We start from the raw sequence: 25,560 nt of genomic DNA on the forward strand, positions 1-25,560 counted from the left end.
ATGTGGTATTACTGAGGCCAATGATGGCTTTTGCCAGAACAATTTCAGTAAAGAAGTGTAGCTAAAGCCAGCTGTGGGCTTAGGAGTAAATGGACATATAGCCATAAGTGCCTAGGACTATACGCTTTCAAGGGTCCACAAAAATGTCTAAGAGCTGAAAATTAAAATCAATTTTTAATTAAGTGTATATAAATTAACATTATTAACTGCTAAGTTTTGTATTAAACATTTCATTCCATTTGAAGACAATTTTTAAGTTAGAGTTTTTCACTTCACAAAAATTCCTAAGTAAGCATAATAATTGCCAAGAAATCATAATCAATCATAAGTGAGCCACTCACTGCCAAACGACTTCAAAAGCCAAAGTCTAAAAAGCTTTTCAAGATAATTAGCCATGTTTAATCAGCGATGTGGATCCATTTTATAGATTCAAATGATATAGGGTAAGACCTCCAAGCAGAGCACCCTAGGACTGCAGAGCTTTTATGGCCTTGGTGAATGGAGCTTAAGGCGACACTAAAAGCTTGGCTAAGAAGGAAAGAAAACTTAAAGGTAAATACAGGATAAAGGAAGAAGTTACAGGCTGAGGAGAAAGTCAGTAGAGAGTTGGAGACTGAAGATATAACAGAGAGAATAGGTAATTTAATGGAACAAAGTGCTGAAGGACACAGAAGTGTATGGGGTTAAGAGCACTCGTGCAAGACTTCTGAATAGCAGAGGAGGAACGGATAGGTAGAGATTTAAATAAGTTTACAGGCTTGCAGTGAAAATAGATAATCTGTGCTTGCATCCTACAGTTATTTTTTTAAAGAGAGAAATAAGGTTGTTTGCTGAAAGTGCAGGGAATAGGGTTGGGGGGCGGGTGGCCTGAGAAGAGAAGCAAAGGTTGGAAACCGAGATAAAGAATTAGCACAGTATTTTCAAGTATGTTCTCTTATGCAGTTCTTATAATCACCTTGCAAGCTTATGAGGATATTACTAATTCCATTTTACATAGTAAGAAACCTGAACTCTAAGTTATATAGAAAAATTGCCTATTTGAAGTCTTTTTCAACTATGTTTAAGATCTCATATTACCTAATTATAATCTCAATTTTTCCAAATGCTTACAAATCTAGCTGTGATGTTTTTGATCTTGTAGTGTGTCACAGAACCATGACCTAAGCCATCTCTCTCTCCCCAGAAGCACTAAACATCTATCCCCCAATCTCCAGTCTTGCTCAGAATTCAGGAAAGAATCAAAGCCTAATTTTTAAAAGTGGAGAGAAAAAAATCTATAAAAATACTGAATCACTATGTTGTACACCTGAAACTAATATAATATTATAAATCAACTATACTTCAGTAAGAAGTGGAGGGAATATTAAGACGCTGAGCCAAAAACTGTAATGATTTCTGAGCATAGTTACGTACCTACAAGATTTTAGAGTACTGCAGTTTGCATTCAAAAGCCCAGTTTTAACATATTCCCGAGTTAAACCTACATCAACAAAGGTAAGGCATTTCCCAACTGGGTGTTTTAGGATACTTAAGTATATAGATAAAACAGGGAGTGGTCAGTAGAATTAAGATCATAATGACAATCCTGAAAAGAAAGAATAAGTAGTCACTAGGTTTTCCCCTTTAATTAGAAACAGAACAGTGAAATGGATTTAAGATGTCAAAAGATTAATGCTCCCACCTCAGTTGTCAAGACTTTTGCAAACAGCTTTAAACACCAGAAAAGACTTTGAAATCCGAGAACTAGATTCTATACTCGGAAATCCCTTTTGAGCCCACAGGTGACACTATGTAAGAGAGAAGATTCCAAGTTCACTCTTCATCTTGCTCAGCCTACCTGGAGGATCTCACATTACTGGCCATCCACATCTGGTTGATATCCTTGCCGGCAGTTTCTCTGACATACTGCATGTTCTGGGGTCTCCTCCTGTTTTGGGTGGGCTGTTCCCTTCTTCCTTCCAACATTAATTCCCTCCTGAAGATAGTTTTTTTGTTTTGTTTTGTTTTTGTTTTTTTGCTTTTCTTTCTCTAAACTTATCGCCCTTTGATTGATGCATTCCTATGGACCAAACCACCAGTAAGTTAATGGTCTTCAAAGCCATATTTACAGCCCTAACCTCCAGCCAATGATCTAGCTCCAGAGATGCACTTTGGAAAAGATTGGGGTGGGTGGTGAACAACTGATAAGTTTTCTTCCTGTCTGCCAGGTTGCCATTTTTTGGCTCCCATGCTAAAAATTCTATAATCACTCCATACTATTTTATACAGACTATTAAAGAAAAAAACTTGTTATGGTACCGTTTTAATTGAGAGCTGGAAGACAGTGTGATTATACTTCCCAGTTTGTCTGCCTGCTTGTATTGGATCAGTCAAAAAAACCAAGTTAGAGCATGTAATTTCTCCCAAGGCATTGTTGTAATTTATTGTTATTCTACACTAACAAAGTTACATAGCTTCTGCCATATCAAATACTGACTCAGAAGTAAAGGGGAGAGGAATTCTGGGTAGTTTGAAGCAATGAGGCCATGTACATCCAAACCTCTTAGTGTATCCTCACAAAAACCAATACAGAACAACAAAAAGAACAAATAAAACTACATAAAACTCAGGCTTCAACATATCCAAACTTGTAATTACATGTAAAAAAACAAAACAAAACAAAAAAATCCCCCAGAATCCCAATGTGCATTCTCCCATGTTCTAGATCCAAGCTTTATTGGGCAGCAAGGGCAATTTAGGAAAAACTGAATAGAACCGAGAAGAGCTAGGATAAGGTCTAAAACTGATTTAGAGCCACCACCTTCCTATGAGTGAAAATAGTGAAAAAAGCCTAGCATAGAGTAGAGTACAGGTTTTAAAGTATATGGACACAACGAGTTATTTTAGGAAGTTAATAGTTTAAAGGGAAAAGAGGATTAAAAGGAAGGAAATGTACCAATCCCAAACCATCAATCCTGTACATGGATATGCAGAAACACATAAAGTCTTAATCTATTTTTTAAAAAACATAAAAATAAAATGGATACCATAAACTCAAACATTTCACCTGACAAAAGACCACCTCAAAAAAATAAATTGCAAAGTGTAAGAAAAACTGTAATATAACATTCTAAACTGAATTAATATCTCTAAACAAGCATCTGGGGACAGGAAGGAAAAATAATTGACCTAGATCAGTGTAGTATAATAAGAAATATATTTGATCTTGATCCACAGTTCCTGGCACAGAGCTCCTAAAACCCCTGGAAGTTCCTAAATGATAGGAATGTCTTCTGTTATTCATAAGGAGTCCCTTTGGAACACACCTGAGTTTATGCTAATGAGGTGACTTAGGATGGAGTCCTTACATAGTCTCATGTGTTTAGAGGGCTGGAATTTTCAGCTCCATCCACTGAACTCCCAGAGAAGAGGGAGGGCTGGAAATTAAGCTCTATAAAAACTCTTGAACAAGGTTTGATGAGCTTCAAGGTTGGTGAACTTACCCATGTGCTGGCAGGGTGGGGCACTCCAATTCCATACAGACAGAAGCTCCTGCACTCAGGGCTCTTCCAGACCTCACCCTCTGTACCTCTTCATCTGGCTGTTCATTTTTATCCTTTATAATATCTTTTACAATAAACTAGTACACATAGTGAACGTTTCCCTGAGCTTTGTGAGCTATTCTAGCAAATTATAAAACCTGAGGAGGGGGTCTTGGGAACCCCAATTTACAGCTAGTCAGTCAGAAGTACAGGTGACAATCTAGGCTTGCAATTTGCATCTAAAGTCAGGGCAGTCTAGTGGAACTGAGTTCTTAATCTGTGGGATCTGATGTTATCTCCAGGTAGATAGAAATAGAATTGAGTTAACTTTGTAGGACACACCATTGGTGTCTGCTGAGAATTAGAGAATTTCTTGGTGTGGGAAAACTCCACATACATCTGGTGTCGGAAGTATAGAGCTTTCCCCTTACAATCAAGAATTCAAAAACAAAGAAAAGAAGTGGACAAAAACAGGAAAAAGTGAAATAGAGCTAACTGGACACAAGAAAGAAATAGAAGAAAAAAGGTAAATTCATATCAGAAATGAAGACAAAATTACATGGTGCTCAAAGAATAAATTTACACAAAAATATAAGGACATCAAAGACAGGAGAAAAATAACCAAGGAATGAAAATGAGACTAAAAACGTATCAGAGAGAAAGCATCTGATATAGAAGACAAGTAAGAGAGATTCAATTTATGTTTAATTGGAGTCCCTATAGGAAAGAAATGTAAATCAAGGAGTTCATGTTCAGCTAAGTTATCCTTCAAGCATCGAGACTACAGAGAAATAATTTTAAATATGCGAGAGCTCCTGAGAAGTCTGTACCCATGAGCCCTTCTTGAGGAATTTACTAGAATATAAACTTCATCAAACTAAAACATGATGAGGAAATTTTAGCAAAAAGATTGATGATGAGCATTTAATATATTTAGTTATGTACCTAAGATGAAAACAAAATTGGAAACAAGAGTGGAAGAATAATATATAACATGGTATGTATTACATGTTATATGTGGTATGTTCTAACAAAATATAAATAAGACAACTCAAAATTTGATGCAAAAGGGAGGGTAAAAAAAAAGGACAGTAAAATAAGTTCATCGGTTATTGTACATGCAGCAAGTAGGAGTTAAAATAAATACCATTAAAAACTCACAAACCAGATAATAAATGGTTAAATGTTTTGAAAAACAAGGGACTAATGATAAGGATAGCATTAAATCTGTATATTGCTTTGGGTTGTATGGACAATTTAACAATAGTAATTCTTCCAATCCAGGAGCACAGAATATCTCTCCATTTCTTTGTGTCTTCTTTAAATTCTTTCATTAATTTCTTGTAGTTTTCAATAAACAGGTACTTCACCTCCTATATTAAATTTACTCCTAAGTATTTAATTCTTTTTGATGCAATTGTAAGTGGGGTTATTTTCTTAATTTCTCTTTCTGATAGTTCATTATTAGTATATGGAAGTACAACAGATTTTTGTGTACTGATTTTGTATCCTGCAACTTTACTGAATTTATTAGTTCTAACATTCTTTATGGAGTCTTTAGGGTTTTCTAGATACAATATCATGTCATCTGCAAATGATGACAATTTTACTTCTTCCTTTCCAATCTGGGTGCCTTTTATTTCTTTTTCTTGTTTAATAGCTCTGACTAGGACTTCCAATATTATGTTGAATAAAAGTGGCAAGAGTGGGCACCTTTGTCTTGTTCCTGATTTTAGAGGAAAAACTTTTAGCTTTTTTACTATTGAGTTTGATGGCCATTCCAATGGCATTTTTCACAGAATAAAACAATCCTAAAATTTGTATGGAACCACAAAAGACCCTGAATAGCCAAAGTAATCTTGAGAAAGAACAAAACTGGAGGCATCATGCTCCCTGATTTCAAACTATATTACAAAGCTATGGTAATTAAAACAGTATGGTACTGGTATTGTAAAAAGAAACAGGTAGGACTACACCAAACTGAAAAGCTTCTGCACAGTAAAGGAAACCATCAACAAAATGAAAAGGTGACCTACTGAATGGGAGGAAATATTTAAAAATCATATATCTGATGAAGGGCTAATATCCAAAATATATAAAGAATTCACACAACTCAATAGCAAAAAACCAAACTATCCAATTTTAATAATGGACAGAAGATCAGAACAGACATTTTTCCAAAGAAGACATAGAGACGGCCAACAGGTACATGAAAAGTTGCTCAACATCATGAATCTAGGGAAATGCAAATCAAAACTACAATGGCTGTTATCAAAATGATAAAAAAAAATGACAAGAAATAGTAAGTGTTGGAAAGGATGTGGAGAAAAAGGGAACCCTTGTGCACTGTTGGTGGGAATGCAAATTGGTGAGGCCACTATGGAAAACAGTACAGAAGTTCCTCAAAAATCTTAAAATAGAATACCATATGATCCAACAATTCCACTTCTGGGTATTTATCTGAAGAAAACATTAACACAAAAAGATATATGTCAAAAAAAAAAAAAAAAAAAAAAGGGCTTCCCTGGTGGCACAGTGGTTGAGAGTCTGCCTGCCGATGCGGGAGACACGGGTTTGTGCCCCACTCCGAGAAGATCCCACGTGCTGCGGAGCGGCTGGGCCCGTGAGCCATGGCCACTAGGCCTGCGCGTCCGGAGCCTGTGCTCCGCAACGGGAGATGCCACAGCAGTGAGAGGCCCACGTACCGCAAAAAAAAAAAAAAAAAAAAAAAAGATATATGTATCCCCATGTTCCTTGCAGCACTATTTACAACAGTCAAAATATGGAAACAAACAAAGTGTCCATCAACAGACGAATGGATAAAGAAATTGTGGCATATGTATACAATGGAATATTATTCAGTCATAACGAAAGAATGAAATTGTGCCATTTGCAACAACATGGATGGAAAAAAACAAAAACAAAACAAAACAGAAAACAAGTTCACAGATAGAACAGAAGATTGGTGGTTGCCAGAGGCAGCAGATGGGGAGAAGGAGAAGTGGGTGAACTGTTTGGGGTGTTTTTTTCTAAGTTTAAATAAAACAAAATAAAGGGAATAAAAGCATTACAAAATTTATAAGACCAAAGGAAACCAATGAAACAAAGAAAAAAACTTACCTAAATATAAATTTTTTGATAAAAGATCAAAAAAAAAACCCCAAAGCAAAACAAAAAAATACACCACACAATGAACAGAACATAATAATCATAACATAAAATAATATGACAGACTTGCTATCTAACATATTTTTATCAAGAAATATGAATAGGTTAAACTTGCATATTATAATAAAAAGATTTTTGATTTAGCTTGCAAGCAAAAGCCAAATATATGCTCTGTATGAAAGACATACCAGAAACAACATGGTTCAAAAAAACTAAAAATAAAAGTATGGAAAAAGGTATACCTGGAAGATGGGAATAGTATGAAAGCAGAGGCAATGATACTAGTAAGAGATAAAGCATAATTAAAACTAAAAAGCAATTAGCTGTGTCAAAGAAAGAGTCTCTTTGATGCTAAGAGTCTCTTTGATGCTAAAAGTCTCAGTTCACTAATGTATGTTGAAAATATCTATGCACCAAATAATACAGCATATGGCTTTATGAACTCAAAACTAGAAGAGATTCAGGGAGACATAGATAGAAACCCACTGATAATAGGAGATTTTAACATTCCATTCTCAGTACAAGATGGATTAAGTGGACCAAAAATAAGAAAGGATACAGAAGATCCAAATAACATAATCAATTAGTAGAGCTTATGGTTATATATTTAACTTTACAATGTGATAATAGACAATATACCTTCTTCTCAATTGCATATGTAACATTCACAAAAATTGATCATTTATTAGGTTCTCCTCCACAAAAAAATCAGCATATTCCATAAAACAGAATGACTAATAACAGTGTTCTCTGATCACAATAAAAGTAGAAATTATTAACAAATTTTCAAAAATTAAAAGGCACTTTCATATGGAAATTAAATAACTTCCTACTAAACAACTTTTGGGAGAAAGATGAAATACAAATAGAAGTTACACATTTTTTTAATGATAATGAAAAAAATTATATATCAGGATTTATGAGTTACAATTGAAATGAAAACTAGAAGAAAATTCATAGCCTTAAACACTTTATTAACAAAATGAAACAATAAAAATAAGTAAATTCCCAGATCAAAAGTTGGAAAAAGAAAGTAAGCCAAAAGAAAGTATCAAGAAGGAAATAAAGATAAAAGCAGTAATTAATGAGGTACTGAATAGAAAAACAGTAGTTCTCATTCATAAATCAAAATCTTGTATGCTGAAGAAAAAATAACAAAATAAACATGCCATTAGATAACTTAAAGTAGGAATCACATATATACAAAATCAGAAATGACAATAGTGAAATAACCATTGAATCAGAAGAAATTAAAAAGTCATGACTCTACAGACATCCGTATAAATAAATGTGAAAACCTATAAGCAAAGGATAATTTCCTAAACTCCCATTAGAGATAGAAAGTTTAAACAGACAAATTTCCATAGAAGAAATAAAGAGTTATCAAGAAGTACTCCACAAAAAGAGCCATGCCCGGATGGTTTCACAGGGAAAATCTACCAATGCTTCAAAAACCCAATACCCTCCGTGTTGCACAAACTGTTCCAGAGCTTAGAAAATGTAGAAAAACTTCTTAATTCTTTTTTATGAAGCAATTAAAACATTGATACACAAACCAAAAATTTAAAAAAAGAAACAGAAAAAAAACCCCTATATGAACCCTGTGTGGTGTGGGATCAGAATGAGGGGTATGATTAGAGGTACACATACACATATAGGTCAATATCACCTTCAAATATTGATGTAAAAGCTCCAAATAAAATATTAGCAGACAAAATCCAACACCACAGTAAGATAACGATACACAAAGAACAAGAGGGATTTAGTCTAAGAATGCAAGGTTGGTTCAATCCATTAATATAATACATTACATTAATAGCTCAAAAAAAAATCATGATCATCTCCATAGATGCTGAAAAAGCCTTCAACAAAACTTAAGATCAATTCCTGACTCTAAAAAAAAAAACACACTCAAGAAAACTGGAGTTGATGCATACTTTCTTAGCATGATAAATAAATACATACACTTTGTCTTAAAGTCAGTATCTTACTTTTAACAAGGAAACACGAGAGGCATTTTTACTAATACAAGAATTAAGACATCCTCTATAACACTATTTAACACTGTAATAAAGGTATCTGTCAATGCAATTAGATAAATCAATTAGGGGCATCAGAATTGGAATTGAAGATGTAAAACTATATTTATAGATGATATGATCACAAACTTGGAAACCCCTAAAGAATCATTGATCTTGGGGCTTCTCTGGTGGCACAATGGTTAAGAATCTGCCTGCCAATGCAGGGGTCATGGCTTCGAGCCCTGCTTTGGGAAGATCCCATACGCCGCAGAGCAACAAAGCCCGTGCACCAAAACTACTGAGCCTGAGCTCTAAAGCCTGTGAGCCACAACTACTGAGCCCACGTGCCACAACTACTGAAGTCTGCGTGGCAAGAGCCCGTGCTCCGCAACAAGAGAAGCCACCACAATGAGAAGACCATGCACCACAACGAAGAGTAGCCCCTGCTCGCCACAACTAAAAGAAAGCCCGCGCGCAGCAACGAAGACCCAACACAGCCAAAAATAAAATAAATAAATTAATTAATTTTTTAAAAAAAGAATCAACGATCTTTAGATGGTAGAGAAACAGGGAGTCTCAAACACTGCTGCTTGGAATGGAAACTGGTATATTCCTTATGGACGGGAATTTGGTAATATCTAACAAAACTATATATATATATATGTATATGTTTACCTTTTAATCCAGCAATCACACATCTGGGAATATATTCTGAAGCTAATTCTCTAGTGATGTGAATGTATGTACTTACAAGGTTATTATTCATTGTGGCACTGTTTATTTATAAAATATTTGTAACAAGCTAAATGCCCATATGTAGGAGACTAGTTGAATAAACTATAGTACGTCTACATAATGAAGTATTATGAAAAAGATCTCTATGAACTGATATACAGTGATTTCTAAACTACTTTCCGAGAATTCTAGGGTAGCAAATAGGTAAATATATTGTGAATAATAAGAATCAGGAGTTTTAAATCTGGAAAAGGAGAAAAAGTAGAATGAACCCTGTGTGGTGTGGGATCAGAACTGGGGGTATGATTAGAGATACACATACACATATTAATACACAGATACACATGTGCATACACATACATACACAGTCACATATATATATTCACAAACATACATACACTCATGCTGATTTTTTTCATATATAACAATCTTAGCCTTAAGATTCACATAATTAGACTGAAGAAATAAAATTTCGTAATTTTTAAAATTTTAATTTAAAAGATACTGGCTATTCAATTTATAGCATAGGAAGATATTACGAGGAACAACTGTCAGGAAAAAAGGCTTTTAAACAGAGCAATCAAGCTAACCTTTAAATACTAAAGAATTTACTCATATATGTGGCCAGATCATAAAAACAGAAAAAAATAATATTAATCTCAGTGGCAAATATTCTTATGTGCTCAGCTCAGATTATTTTTATATTAGTAAGATAACTTATTACCCTTCAGAAAAGCTGCAAAGAGGCAAATGGTACTTGGTATTTCACAATGAAACATATCAAAAGCCACTGTACCTTACAGTAAAATCATAGGAGCAAGAGGCCAACACGGAAGCATGAAATGGTGAAAACTACAAAAAAACCACAAAAGACCCTTTTTGAGGTTAACTGTAATTATAACATGCTACTTCATAAGGTCATTCCCATGAACATTATAATAAAGTTCATCTAACTTAACCAATTTTGTGAATACATATTATGATTGCTATTAGCACAAGTATCAAATAAACATTTAAATATTAAAAGTTTTAAAATAATTTTTATGTTCTTTGTATATCACATCTAATGAAAATGATATCAAGGTCAGAAACTGCAAATTTAAAGACAAGTAGTATTTAGTAATAAACATGTTTTACCAGGCTGCCCATTGCAATTTTATTTCTTCCATGTTTTTCTTACCAGTACTTTAATAGTTATATACACATAATATAATTACATGTGAATGCTCTTCATAGTTTGCAAAATACTTTCACTACATTACCCTATTTCATTCTCAGAAGCACTGTGAAATATATATAGAAAATATTTTTTAACTACTAAAACCTGTGTGCCATGAAAAAAAGTCAGGGCACTGTGTCTCATATGTTGAGTTGTAACCAGTAAAATTTAAAATATTAACTACAATTTAGAATTTTTAAAATAGGAATAACATAATTATCTTAATGAAAAGATCAAAAAGGTACCTTTTTATCCTTAATGTAAAAAAACAAAGAATGAAATTGGGAAATGTCCTTTAATAAGATGTTTTCCACAGTGACTTAGCAAAATTTACCTAAATAAAAGCTGGGAAACTAACTTAAGTCACCTTATACCTGACAAATTTGAGGGGATCAGCAGAAAAAAGTTACCTCATCCTCTGCTGTTTAGAAAGTGGAAAACTGTCTCTACCCTAAACTTCTGAGAACATTCATATATACAATCATGTTAGGGAAAATAAAGAATTAACTCTCTCTCTGTGCAAGTTTCAACAAAATAAAGAAATCTTCCCACTGAATGAAAAATTGTAAAGAATATAATACTCAAAGTAAATTACCAGAGTTAAAAAATATTAAAAGGAATAGTAGAATGGGAATGACAGAATGAGAAAAACATTTTTATTTAATCCTAAGTACTGCTTGACTACATTATTACAATTCATTCAACAATTATTCCAGTATTTTACCCAATTTTAGCTTTCAATGTTCATTATCATTCATTGGATAACAAAAACATGCATAAAAAAGAATCAATAGCCCATCCCCTAAACACCTTTTATATATACTTCATTAAATATATTTATATTTTTGTTCTATGTATAAAAAGAAAAGATAAAAACTTACTTTCACTCTCCTAATAGCATAGGTGTGACCAAGAAGTTCAAATACTGGTTGTCGTACATTCCTCAAGTCCCAGCCTCTCAAACTACAATCAACTGCCCCTGTCACCAGCAAATTCTGAAAACAATTCAGAGAAAAGTAAAGTGTGACATCTTTGCAATTAAGCAGTACCCAAACTTTCCTACTAGAAACAGTGTCTATTTTCTGGTATTTATTTAATCTGACCCCAGGAGTCATTCTTGAAAAGTTATATAACATTATAGAAAGGAGTCAAAATATACATCAAAAAGCAAAATTAGTAGGACTTGAGAGAAAAGGAACTCAATATGCTTTAGGCATATGATGGAACACTATACACAACAGAAAAAGGCATAGTCTCAAACAGCTTTGTAAATTTCCCAATCTACTTTTAGGAATATTAATAAGAACATAAGATTTTAAAAATTATACCTGACAAACGAGCCCACCCTTCTTTTCAGCATCCTCTGAGGTTTCTACCAAGCATTAAAAGGCAAGAGGCCTGCTAATTTACAAATATTTGAAAGAGCAAAGTATAAATTAAATTTTTAAATTTAAATTAATTAAATTAATTAAATTTTTAATAATTCTAAATCAATCACTGCTCTCAACTCTCTAAATCAAAATTCTAAATAAATTTTTATTTATTAAATTTTTTCTAATTCTAAATCAATCACTGCTCTCAACTCTCATGGGCCATGTCTTAATATAATATGTAACACTATCTGAGAATTTATGCAGAAAGTGGTAAGTCTCCTATCTAGTCAGGTTTTATAAATTCTGCTATCTAGAACCCTAGGTGAACCCAGAGTTCATGGCTCAAGAGGCCAAGAGCTGCGTCCACACTCAGCCCCATTCCACATCAACCAGGGCAGTAATCCATTGTCTGAACATTTTCGGCTTCAATATAAGCTCATCTGAAAAAAAGCTGCAATGATTTAAAAAAAAATTTTTAAACTACTCTCAAGTATATATCAGCAACTTTTTTAGAATTCCTAAAAGTATAACACACAGTCCACAATTTCATTTTCCTATTTGGAAAATTCACGAGAGAGATTTGAACTGTAGTCATCAGCACTGAAAATTTTATTAAAATCAAGTATTATTTTGAATGTGTTCTATATTTTTTAAATCTATTTTCTTTCTTTCTATTTAAAGAACTCAGCTGATACAATGTTCTCTTAACCTTCACTGATTACTTTAAAAGTGGGAAAAATAAGGCATATGTTATACTTATTTGTCATAGTCAACAGACTACTTCAGGTACATAAATATATTTAAACAGCATATCAACACATATTTAATCCATTTCTATTTCTAATTCATATGCTCATATAGTTAGCTGAAGCTCTGCAAAAAGTTACAAATGGACACTGCTATCTTACAGAAACATGAAGCTTGGTTAGGCTTATAAGGGAAGATAAAACAGAAAATTCTAAAAACTGATGGACTGTCAAATTAAAAATCAAGTTACAAATAGTTCAGCAGCCTCACTAGCAAAATGAACAAGAAATGAAAGCAAAAGATGATACAAACTGGCAGGGTTAAGAGCAATAAAGTAAAAAATTACGTAAGTTGTAAAGCAGTCTCCCAAATAAACAAGTAAGGCTGCACTACTGAACTTTTGAGAATTTCTGTTTCTTATTCAGCCTGTTTTATGTGCACTTAAATCCAATTAATGCTAATGCAGGTCACTCACAATCATCAATTAGAAACGAAAGGGACTGAATTTAACTTAATGGTCCATAAACACTATCAAAGTCCACATAAACAAAGATAAAATAAAATCTAAAACATTTCAACATTAGGAAGGGCTCAGCAGCTCAGGATAGAACCATACAAGGTACCTCATTGTATTTACACCAGTCACAACTCAGAATTTCTGCCTGATGTGCTGGAACCACAGTTCTGACTCCTGTTGTCTTCACATCCCAAATTCTCAAAGTCTGATCACCTGGTGAAAGAGGAAGACTTGATCACTTTCCATCACACCACTTGGATACTCGGTACCCATGACAACAAGTCAGGGGAAAACACATCACTTTCACTATCAGGATACTGCCACCTATATATCATATACACAGATACATTGTTTTTGTTCTATAATAATGCATAAGACCTACTAAAAGTGATGAACTACAAAAAAAAAAGGCACCATAATAATGTTTTTAGATCTACTCAAAGCAGGAAAATCTAAATCTCACACTAAGACAAACATAGCAGTGATTAAACACACACCCAATGCATTTTTCTTCAGGATAGGAAAAGGCCCTGAAACTCTTTGTTTCTTGTAAATAAAGTTAGCACCCTATACCAGCATATTCTCTAAGAAACAAAATGGTAATAGTTTTACTGTTAAATGTGTGCAAAATCTACCAAGTTGAAATGGATAATTTTCAAATCTTAGCTTTTACATTTATTATATTTTAAAGGGCCATCCAAAGGTATATTTTTCACCTTGGAAAAACCAAGTTGAGAAAATTTGTCATTATACTCTGAATTACTACAAAAATGATTATACTCTGAATTATTACACTCTGAATTACTCTGATTACTACAGATAATACCCTGAATTACTACAAAAATGATTTATATCACATAGCTGAACAAAGTCAACCCTGATTAAATGTTTTACATGCTGTTTGCCTTCAATTTTGTAAACTATGAGGAAATAACAATGACCAGATGAAAAACCCTGAATATACGTATATCTACATCAAAATTAAGTTACAAACAATAACTGATCATGTGAGAAAGCTAGTTCAGCTTAATGGAAAAAAAAAAACCCAATATGATGGCAGGCATGGTCTTGATTCCATTTAGTAGCTGTTTGACCCTGCAGAAGTTATATAATATCTCTGAGACTGATCCCTCATTTCTAAAAAAGAAACAGAATGACTACATGCAGGATGGTATAAGAATTTAGTGTAACAAAGTTTCTGTAAATCGTTAGCATGGTCTCTAGAATACAGTAGATACGCTAATATGTGGTATATAAAAATGCTAAATTTTAAAAATTTCCTTTGGTTACCTACATACAATTTCCTATCATCCCAATTCTAAATCATACGTCATTTACCTAAGTTCAAGAGTTTTAGACCATTTTTTTCTGATTTCTTTGCAAGTTGTTTAAGAAAGATAAGAATGAAATTGCTGGTGGTAATGAAATGTAGGAGTTAAGCATGGGGGCTTTGGAGCTCCAGAGCTTGGTTCTAATCTAGCTCAATCATTTGGTAGCTGTTGACGTTTAGTCAAGTTACTTAACATCCTGGATTCTTACCTTCCTCACCTATGATAAAATATCTGTCTTATACAGACCCACAGACGTGAAGGACAAATTAGTGGTTACCAGTGGGGTGAGAGAAGGGCAGAGGGGCAATATAGGGGTAGGGGATTAAGAGGTACAAGCTATTAGGCATAAAATAAGCTACAAGGATATACTGTACAACACAGGGAATATAGCCAATATTTTATAATAATTATAAATGGTGTATAACCTTTAAAAATCGTGAATCACTATATTGTACACCTGCAACTTATATAACATTGTACCTCAACTATACTTCAAAAAAAAACAACAAAAACAAATCTGCCTTATAAAGTTGAAATGAGATAAAGTTTTAAAAATAAAATAACAAAACATAACCATGATTAGAAGTCATTCCTGTCCCTATTAATAACATGAATAAATAATAACTAATATTTATTGAGTGCTTACTATATGCCAAATGCTGGTCAGCATTTTACGTGTACAGTCAGTCCTCCATATTCGTGGGTTCCAAATCTGTGAATTCAACCAACCATGGGCCAAAACTATTCAGGAAAAAAAAATTCCAGAAAGTTCCAAAAAACAAAACTTGAATTTGCTGTGCTGGCAACTATTTACACAGCATTTACATTGTATTAGGTATTTTAAATAATTTGGGGATGATTTAAAGTATACAGGAGGATATGCATAGATTATATGCAAATATGATGACAGTTTATACAAGGGACTTGAGCATCTAGGGATTTTGATATCCTGGGAGGGTCCTGGAGCCAATCGCCAACAGATACCAAGAGATGAACATACTAACTTTAAAAACATCACAACAAGTGAGGTAAAAATTTTGATAACATAAAAAGTAATTTTTGTAGTAATTTACAAATGAGGAAACTGAAGCACATGGAGCTGAAGTAAGTCAGCAGAGAGGAAACAATGGAATCAGGGCCTAGAATCAGAACCCAGGCTGCCTGGCTTCCTAGCCTGTGTGAACTATAACTACACAACGTTGCCCCCTAATGTTGTCGGAGGAGAAGTGCCACGTGATCAATGTTGGCGAAACCTTGAGCAATTTATTCTTTTAATTTATACGTTAATTATTTTATAAATTGGGGAAAATTTTAATAGACACAGACACACACACATAACATTCTGTCATATTTGCCCCACAATTATTTTAGAAGTAAAAGTAACAAAACACAACAGATAGTGTTGAAACCTCTACTGTATTTCCAACCCCATTCCCCATCCTCCTTGCCCAAGCCTACCACAATCCTGAATTCGGTGTGCATCCCTGTAGTTTGTGTTTTGGTAATACTTCTACAACATTTTTATGTATTCATAAATATGTACTATTGTTTGTGTGTGAGATTAAATTTTTTTTATATTTAAAAAGCATCATCCTCCTACTTTACAAAAGGTTGAAAACCACTCTGATAGAAGAGAGTGACTAACGTTTTTGAATCTAGCTAAGGACAGTGGGGATGAGATGGAATGATGAGTTTGAAAGTACCAAACGGAAATGGTTCAGAATTGGTATAGACTAGAGCTCCCAAAATTTCAGGGGTCCTAATTATAATCACTGTCTGTGGTCTAGCCACCAGTCAGTAGAATTTCTTTCAGAAGTCTAAGTAGCTTTGATTAAATGATCTTTCATGACTTTCCCTAACCTTCAGAGTTTACAGCAGGGTGGTGTAGATGTCCAGATTTGGTCTGCCCAGCAACACCCTTCCAGGAACAGCACCCTCTTTTCACCATGTGACTCTAGAAAGACCTATGGCTCAACACAATCGACTGGCCAAGGACAGGTCTAAGCAAGACCAGTCATACTATCTCATTTTCTGCCCCTGCCACAGCTGACAGGTCAACAGTATCTACTTGGGATTTTTCTGAAGTATAACTGAAAAAATAATGTCAGTCCCTCTCTCACAGTAGAATTTACAGGTTCTAAAAGTGAGAAGCTGCTGGTGGCCCTGTGTTTCACTGTATGGAGAAAGCTGGCCTGCAGAGTCAAGTCAACAAGCAGAGAAAAGTCCAGGTTAGAGACAGAGAATGTGTCCGGGGGTCATTTAAGCATCCCTTCCCCTTTTGGGGTTGCTTTTCAATAAATTCTACAAAGACCTAAGATTGCTCAAGTTCTATCACCTATAGGCAAGGTGAGTCCTTATCATCATGGAAGCAGTGAATGGAATTCACCTGAAGCTTCAAACTCTATAAAGCCTAGCCCCACAGAAAAAGATTCAATTTGGCACAAGCCTTCCACTAAAACATAGGAAATGCCTAAATGATGTATACTAGCTTTCAAAAATTTATATGTAATATCAGGTCTGAAATCATAAAGTCTGCTATAACCATGACTAAGCTTTGTTTAAAGTTCAATGAGCTTGTGTTTATCCTAATAATTACATTCCTAATAATTACATTTTATGGGTGTATGTGAATGCTTTAAAGTACCAAAATATTACAATAAACGTGGACTAGGAAATTAAGAAACAACTAGTAATTCTAGCAACAATATGGATGAATCTCACAAAACATAATGTTGAGCAAAAGAAACTAGACATGAAAACATAAAAACAGGTAACATTAATCTATGCTATTACAAGGCAGTTCAGTAGTCACCCTCGAGTGGGGGGGTCGGGTAATGACTGGAAGGATGTGAGGGAGGCCTCTGGGATGCTCTGTTTCTTGATCTGGGTGCTGGTACACAGATGTGTTCATTGTGAAAATTCATCACATGCTTAAGATTATGCACTGTTCTGTATGTGTATTATATAATGTATTGTTATATTATATACATTATATATGTGTATTTCAAATTACTCTGGGACAATATTTTGGTTCTTCACCATCATATTCAAGCAATGCTTTTTAAAAACACCATGGCTTAGGTTGTCCCCTCTTGCCGTTAATTTAAAGGGCACAAAAAAGTGAGAACTGCTCTGAATGAGCTGAGAATTCCACTTCTGCTGCACACATTCGTCACTTCCTCCTCACCACTTTGTTTTCCAGGTAGGAGAGGGACCTTCTGGCCCACTGGTACCAGGACTCATTCAACTCTTTTAGCCACCAGGACATCTATATTTATATATTTTTCAAATTACATTTTCCAGACAACTGGCTTTTCATTGTCAGCCAGATGTGATAGTGCCATAGAACCACCTGAATTACCAGCTTCTCTTATCAGTTGCAGACTTGCCACTGGCAGCAGAACCAGTGAATTTAAGTGCAGAATATAGTATAGGATGTGCTGGCTACTATTATGTCTAATTCAAGTTGCAGCGTTAAGTAACTGGGTAAGGAGAATAAGTGTAAACAGTGAATCTGAAACCGTGAAGTGAAATGAGTAGGAAAAGGATGCATATTGGGCCCAAATAATTTATTTGAAATGCCAGATGCCTATCAGATGTAATATGACTTTTTTCTTAGAGTAGAATGATTTTTTTTTAACTACTGGACTCCACATATTCAGGCATGGCTATGATTTATGCAATTATATGGAGTCTGTAATAGCAGTAATTTAGTTTTCATTGTTCAAAAGAAAGTTTACTTCATATTAATCCTCTTTATGTAAAGAGCTCAAATATTCTTCCCTTTCATCTAATTTAGAAATACGAATTCTGTACTAATACAACTTTCATGAACTAAACAAAACCAATGTCCTTAGAGAACTCTGCTAAGGAAGATCTAAATCTCTATATACTCCTCCCTTTTGGTCTGTCTTAACTTAGCTAATGATATATTTAGGTCTAGATTTGCAAATACCATACAACTTTGAAGGTGACCAGATTCTTGGAAAAACTCAAATGCTATATTCGCATATACTATCTTAAACTATAAACTGTTATAAGCAGTTGAAAGACATAATTAGCTATACGTGCACCACAGGATTCAACATAAAACTATGTTTTGACTGCCTATCATATAAGCTTCTACCATTTGTAATATTTGTGAAGACAAATATTTTACAATACTGGGTTTCTCAACCATGAATTCTGCAGTTGAAACTATTTTTATGCAAAGATTATACTATGTTTTATAGCAAGCTCTTGTCTGTAAGCAAGAAGACAAAGTAAGAGAATTAACTGATAAAGACCATAATATAACTCAAACTATAACTGACAAAACTGAGGAAAAAAACTAAAGAGTTCTCAATCTAAGGAAACCACTTCCTCTCTGAATTCAGCACTGAAACCATTCTGTCGGGTTTTTTTTTAAAGAGATGAGCATATTTCTATTAAAACAAACATGCAATTCCCATTACATCAACAGAAATAAGCTATTTATTTAGGCATCTTAAACAGAGTGACACCACAGACTAGTACAGTGCTTTCCAAATTAGGCTGATGACTAGACTCAGCTGGGGTGATTAAAAAATATACTTCTGGGGCTTCCCTGGTGGTGCAGTGGTTAAGAATCCACCTGCCAATGCAGGGGACACGGGTTCGAGCCCTGGTCCGGGAAGATCCCACATGCTGTGGAACAACTAAGCCCGTGTGCCACGACTACTGAGTCTGCGAGCCACAACTACTGAAGCCCACACACCTAGAGCCCGTGCTCTGCAACAAGAGAAGCCACCGCAATGAGAAGCCTGTGCACCACAATGAAGAGCAGCCCCTGCTCGCTGCAACTAGAGAAAGCCCGCGCACAGCGAGGAAGACCCAACGCAGCCAAAAATAAATACATACATACACTTCTCAGAGGTATCTGATTCAGTAGGACTAAGATGAAGGCTAGAATTCTGTTGTTTTTTCAAGCTTCCCAATGACTCTGTTGGTGGGCCAGGTTTCAGGATCACTGGACTAGTATGTTATTACACAAGCATGCATTCCAGATTCTACCTGGAGCAAGTTACTCTAAAAACTCCGTTCTCAGAGTTTTAGTTTCTAGATAAGCAGACTCTTAATCCTTACAGCACATACGTATGCAAAGGCCATTCAGATCTTCCTCAAATATGCCCTGCTCTCTCCACATCCCCTCCCTCTGCTTCCCGCTTCTCATCTCCTAACTCTTACTTGTTCATAAGGTAGCAGTTTAAACACTATTTCCTCAGAGAAGCTTCTCTGACCAGCCAACTCTGACAAGCTCAAGAATCCTTTGTTACGTTTCCACAGAATTCTGAGCACACAGGTTAATCATAGGAGTCACCACTCAGAGAGCCCTTACTCTGTGCCAGGCACTGTCCTAAGCCTTTTGCTCATACTAATTCACTTAATCCTCATCAAAACTCCATGACATGGGTATTATTATCACCCTTATTTTTTAAATGAGGACTGAAGAGACAGAAGTTAAGTAGCATGACCAAAGTCACGTAACAGTGGTGAAAGCAGCCAGGGAGGCTGGCTGCAGAGTCCATGTCCCTAACCACTGTGCTGTGCCCTCGTCCTCAAAGAGCTTCATGCTCCTTACCGTTATGGTTGCTAGGCTTTTTCTTAGCATCTCTCTTTCCCACTGGACTATACACTCACTGTATCTTCAGTGCCCAGACACAGGTGGACACTCACTAAATATCTGACTGACTCACTGACAATGTCCCTGTCAATAATCATATTTAACCTTAAGTATGTTTTAAAAATTCTGGTAAAATGGTTATTCCCATATATTATATAATAATGATCAAAAAACTTTAGTGTTTGCTTGTGTAAGGTGCTCAGCTATGTCAAAGAACATACATGCCCTATAGGAAATATACAAACACAAGTCAAGCAAAGAAAACATGCAAAGAAGTGCACTGCACACAGCCTGGTAAGCAAATTTTCTTCTCTCTCTTGAAATGGCTAAGGCACAGTGAGAGCTTTAGAGCTTACCCCAACTTTTACTATGCCACAAACCCTCCTTTTGTAGAGTGGAAGAAAAACTTGAAGTCTTTTCAACTTTATTGAGTAGGCAAATATTGGAAAAGTCATCATGAAGAAATATTTCAGGGAAATGTCAAATGGTTGATAAATAAACCTTCCAATGAGTTTCCAACATCATAAAATCTGGCAGAAAAATGGCTTTACTATATTCAGTTTTTTTTAAGGAACATAGGTTACAGCTCACAGGTCCAGTATTAGGTTTTTGTCAAATCCCTTCTGATTTATTCCAAGCCTTGGATGTGCAGACAATTTAGTTCATATTGACCCCCTATCCATCTTCTTCACCTAACCAGGATTCACTCTTGCCATTCTCAGTGTATGTAGCTGGGTACCACCTCTCTCCCATTTCCCATTCTCAACTGCAGGAGCTGAGCCAGGCCAAGCCAATCAACACATTACAGCCTCCTCTCCCAGGCACAGTGATTAGTTTAGGAACATCCACACAGGCCATCAGAGCCCATGAGAGAAAATGAAACATTTTTAGATGTCTGAAAAGGAATCTCCCACTTTCTCCTACTGCACAGAAACAAGAAAGGATGCAGGGGCTAGAGCTACTGCCATCTTGCTATCATGTGGTACCAGATACTGAAACCAACTTAACAGAACACAGAACAAAAGAGATAGCAAGAACAGTCTTTGAGCCCTACATCCAGCTGTGTGTACACAGCCAGGTGTAATTCTGGACATTTCAACTATGTGAGCAAACAAATTACCTTCTACCTTAAGGCAGTTTGGGTCAGAATGTCTTTCACTTTCAACCAAAGACGTGCTGGCTGGTATGACCACAATTTACATTCATTTCTAATATAACACATGAAGGTAATGTCATTAAACTGTCTCTTTTTTCTGTTAAAGCAAATGGACATTCTGTTGATAAAAGACTCTTTTTATATACTATCTATTTACAAAGTAGAGATACTTAAGTTTTGTAATTATACTGCTAACACTCTACACACAGTCTTTTTCTGCTATTCACTCTCACACACTGAATACTCTATATATAACATCCAGAGTCAATATTATGTATAATATGCTACACAAAAGGCCAATGTAATACAAAGAAGTGTGTGTGACTCAGCCCGAATAAAGGGCTAATATATACAATTCTGCCCGACTTATTTATTTTTAACGTCTTTATTGGAGTATAATTGCTTTACAATGTTGTGTTAGTTTCTGCTGTGTAACAAAGTGAATCAGCTATATGTATATATATATCACCATATCCTCTCCCTCTTGTGTCTCCCTCCCACCCTACCTATCCCACCCCTCGAGCTAGTAACACAGCACCGAGCTGAGCTCCCTGTGCGATGCAGCTGCTTCCCATTAGCTATTTTACATTTGGTAGTGTATATATGTCAATGCCACTCTCTCACTTCGTCCCAGCTTACCCATCCCCCTTCCCATGTCCATAAGTCCATTCTCTATGTCTGTGTCTTTACTCCTGTCCTGCCCCTAGGTTCATCAGAACCTTTTTTTTTTTTTTTTTTAGATTCCATATATATGTGTTAGCATACAGTATTTTTCTTTCTGACTTACTTCACTCCGTATGACAGACTCTAGGTCCATCCACCTCACTACAAATAACTCAATTTTGTTTCTTTTTATGGCTGAGCAATATTCCATTGTATATATGTGCCACAGCTTCTTCATCCATTCATCTGTCGATGGACACTTAGGTTGCTTCCATGTCCTGGCTATTGTAAATAGTGCCGCAATGAATACTGTGGTACATGACTCTTTTTGAATCATGGTTTTCTCAGGGTATATGCCCAGTAGTAGGACTGCTGGGTCTTATGGTAGTTCTGTTTTCAAATTTTTAAGGAACCTCCATACTGTTCTAAATAGTGGCTGTATCACTTTACATTCCCACCAACAGTACAAGAGGGTTCCCTTTTCTCCACACCCTCTCCAGCATTTATTGCTTGTAGATTTTTTGATGATGGCCATTCTGCCTGGTGTGAGGTGATACCTCATTGTAGTTTTGAGTTGCATTTCTCTAATGATTAGTGATGCTGTGCATCCTTTCATGTGTTTGCTGGCAATCTGTATATCTCCTTTGGAGAAATGTCTATTTAGGTATTCTGCCCATTTTTGGATTGGGTTGTTTGTTTTTGTGATATTGAGCTGCATGAGCTGCTTGTATGTTTTGCAGATTAATCCTTTGTCAGTTGCTTCATTTGCAAATATTTTCTCCCATTCTGAGGGCTGTCTTTTTGCCTTATTTATGGTTTCCTTTGCTGTGCAAAAGCTTTTAAGTTTCATTAAGTCCCATTTTTTTACTTTTGTTTTTATTTCCATTTCTCTAGGAGGTGGGTCAAAAAGGACCTTGCTGTGATTTACGTCATAGAGTGTTCTGCCTATGTTTTCCTCTAAGTTTTATAGTGTCTGGCCTTACATTTAGGTCTTTAATCCATTTTGAGTTTATTTTTGTAATGGTGTTAGGGAGTGTACTAATTTCATTCTTTGACATGTGGCTGTTCAGTTTTCCCAGCACCTCTTATTGAAGAGGCTGTCTTTTCTCTATTGTATATTTGTGCCTCCTTTATCAAAGATACGGTGACCATATGTGTGGGGGTTTATCTCTGGTATTTCTATCCTGTTCCATTGATCTATATTTCTGTTTTTGTGCCAGTACCATACTGTCTTGATTACTGTAGCTTTGTAGTATAGTCTGAAGTCAGGGAGCCTGATTCCTCTAGCTCTGCTTTTCTTTCTCAAGATGACTTTGGCGGTTCGGGGTCTTTTGTGTTTCCATACAAACTGTGAAATTTTTTGTTCTAGTTCTGTGAAAAATGCCATTAGTAGTTTGATAGGGATTGCATTGAAACTGTAGATTGCTTTGGGTAGTAGAGTCATTTTCACAATGTTGATTCTTCCAATCCAAGAACATGGTATATCTCTCCATCCGTTTGTATCACCTTTAGTTTCCTTCATCAGTGTCTTATAGTTTTCTGCATACAGATCTTTTGTCTCCTTAGGAAGGTTTATTCCTAGGTGTTTTATTCTTTTTGTTGCAATGGTAAATGGGAGTGTTTCCTTAATTTCTCTTTCAGATTTTGCATCATCAGTGTATAGGAATGCAAGAGATTTCTGTGCATTAATTTTGTATCCTGCTACTTTACCAAATTCATTGATTAGCTCTAGTAGTTTTCTGGTAGCATCTTCAGGATTCTCTATGTATAGTATCATGTCATCTGCAAACAGTGACAGTTTTACTTCTTTTCCAATTCGGTTCTTTTTATTTCTATTTCTTCTTTGATTGCTGTGGCTAAAACTTCCAAAACTGTGTTGAATAATTGCGGTGACAGTGGGCAACTTTGTCTTGTTCCTGATCTTAGAGGAAATGGTTTCAGTTTTTCACCATTGAGAATGATGTTGGCTGTGGGTCTGTCATATATGGGCTCTATTATGTTGAGGTAGGTTCCCTCTATGCCTACTTTCTGGAGAGTTTATCATAAATTGGTGTTGAATTTTGTCAAAAGTTTCTTCTGCATCTATTGAGATGATTACATGGTTTTTATCCTTCAATTTGTTAATATGGTGTATCAAATTGATTGATTTGCATATATTGAAGAATCCTTGCATTCCTGGGATAAACCCCACTTGATCGTGGTGTATGATCCTTTTAATGTGCTGTTGGATTCTGTTTGCTAGTATTTTGTTGAGGATTTTTGCATCTATGTTCATCAGTGATACTGGCCTGTGGTTTTCTTTTTTTGTGACATCTTTGTCTGGATTTGGCATCAGTGTGATGTGGCCTCGTAGAATGAGTTTGGGAGTGTTCCTCCCTCTGCTATATTTTGGAAGAGTTTCAGAAGGATAGGTGTCAGCGCTTCTCTAAATGTTTGATAGAATTCGCCTCTGAAGCCATCTGTTCCTGGGCTTTTGTTTGTTGGAAGATTTTTAATCACAGTTTCAATTTCAGTGTTTGTGATTGGTCTGTTTATATATTCTAGCTCTTCCTGATTCAGCCTCGGAAGGTTGTGCTTTTCTAAGAATTTGTCCATTTCTTCCAGGTTGTCCACTTTATTAGCATATAGTTGCTTGTAGTAATCTCTCAAGACCCTTTGTATTTCTGCAGTGTCAGTTGTTACTTCTCCTTTTACATTTCTAATTCTGTTGATCTGAGTCTTCTCCCTTTTCTTCTTGATGAGTCTGGCTAATGGTTTATCAATTTTGTTTATCTTCTCAAAGAATCAGCTTTTAGCTTTATTGATCTTTGAAACTGTTCCCTTCATTCCTTTTTCATTTATTTCTACTCTGATCTTTATGATTTCTTTCGTTCTGCTAACTTTGGGGTTTTTTTGTTCTCCTTTCTCTAATTGCTTTTGGTGTAACGTTAGGTTGTTTATTTGAGATTTTTCTTGTTTCTTGAGGTAGGATTGCATTGCTATAAACTTCCCTCTTAGAACAGCTTTTGCTGCATCCCATAGGTTTGGGTCATTGTGTTTTCTTTGTCATTTGTTTCTAGGTATTTTTTGATTTCCTCTGATTTCTTCAGTGATCTCTTGGTTATTTAGTAGCATATTGTTTCGTCTCCATGTGTTTGTATTTTTTACAGTTTCTTTCTGTAATTGGTATCTAGTCTTAAAGTGTTGTGGTTGGAAAATATACTTGATACGATTTCAATTTTCTTAAATTTTCCACGGCTTGATTTGTAACCCAAGATATGATCTATCCTGGAGAATGTTCCCTGAGCACTTGAGAAAAATGTGTATTCTGTTGTTTTCTGATAAATAAATATCAATTAAGTCCACCTTGTTTGATGTGTCATTTAATGTTTCTGTTTCCTTATTTATTTTCATTTTGGATGATCTGTCCATTGGTGAAAGTGGGGTGTTAAACTCCCCTACTTTTATTGTGTTACTGTCAGTTTCCCC

At 35.3% G+C, this 25,560-nt stretch overlaps 1 protein-coding gene across 1 annotated transcript in view; it reads right to left on the reverse strand.

The window, feature by feature from the left end:
- PEX7 (peroxisomal biogenesis factor 7) overlaps positions 1-25,560 on the reverse strand; it is an 86,038-nt gene that overhangs the window by 39,894 nt on the left and 20,584 nt on the right. Inside the window, exons 6-8 of the mRNA XM_004263782.3 lie at positions 13,408-13,514; positions 11,546-11,659; positions 10,242-10,297 (exon numbers count right to left, since the gene is read on the reverse strand). Coding sequence (XP_004263830.1) covers positions 10,242-10,297; positions 11,546-11,659; positions 13,408-13,514 — 277 coding nt within the window. The remainder of the gene's footprint in view (positions 1-10,241; positions 10,298-11,545; positions 11,660-13,407; positions 13,515-25,560) is intronic.

Source organism: Orcinus orca, chromosome 12, assembly GCF_937001465.1.
Source record: "Orcinus orca chromosome 12, mOrcOrc1.1, whole genome shotgun sequence".
Lineage (NCBI taxonomy): Eukaryota > Metazoa > Chordata > Mammalia > Artiodactyla > Delphinidae > Orcinus > Orcinus orca.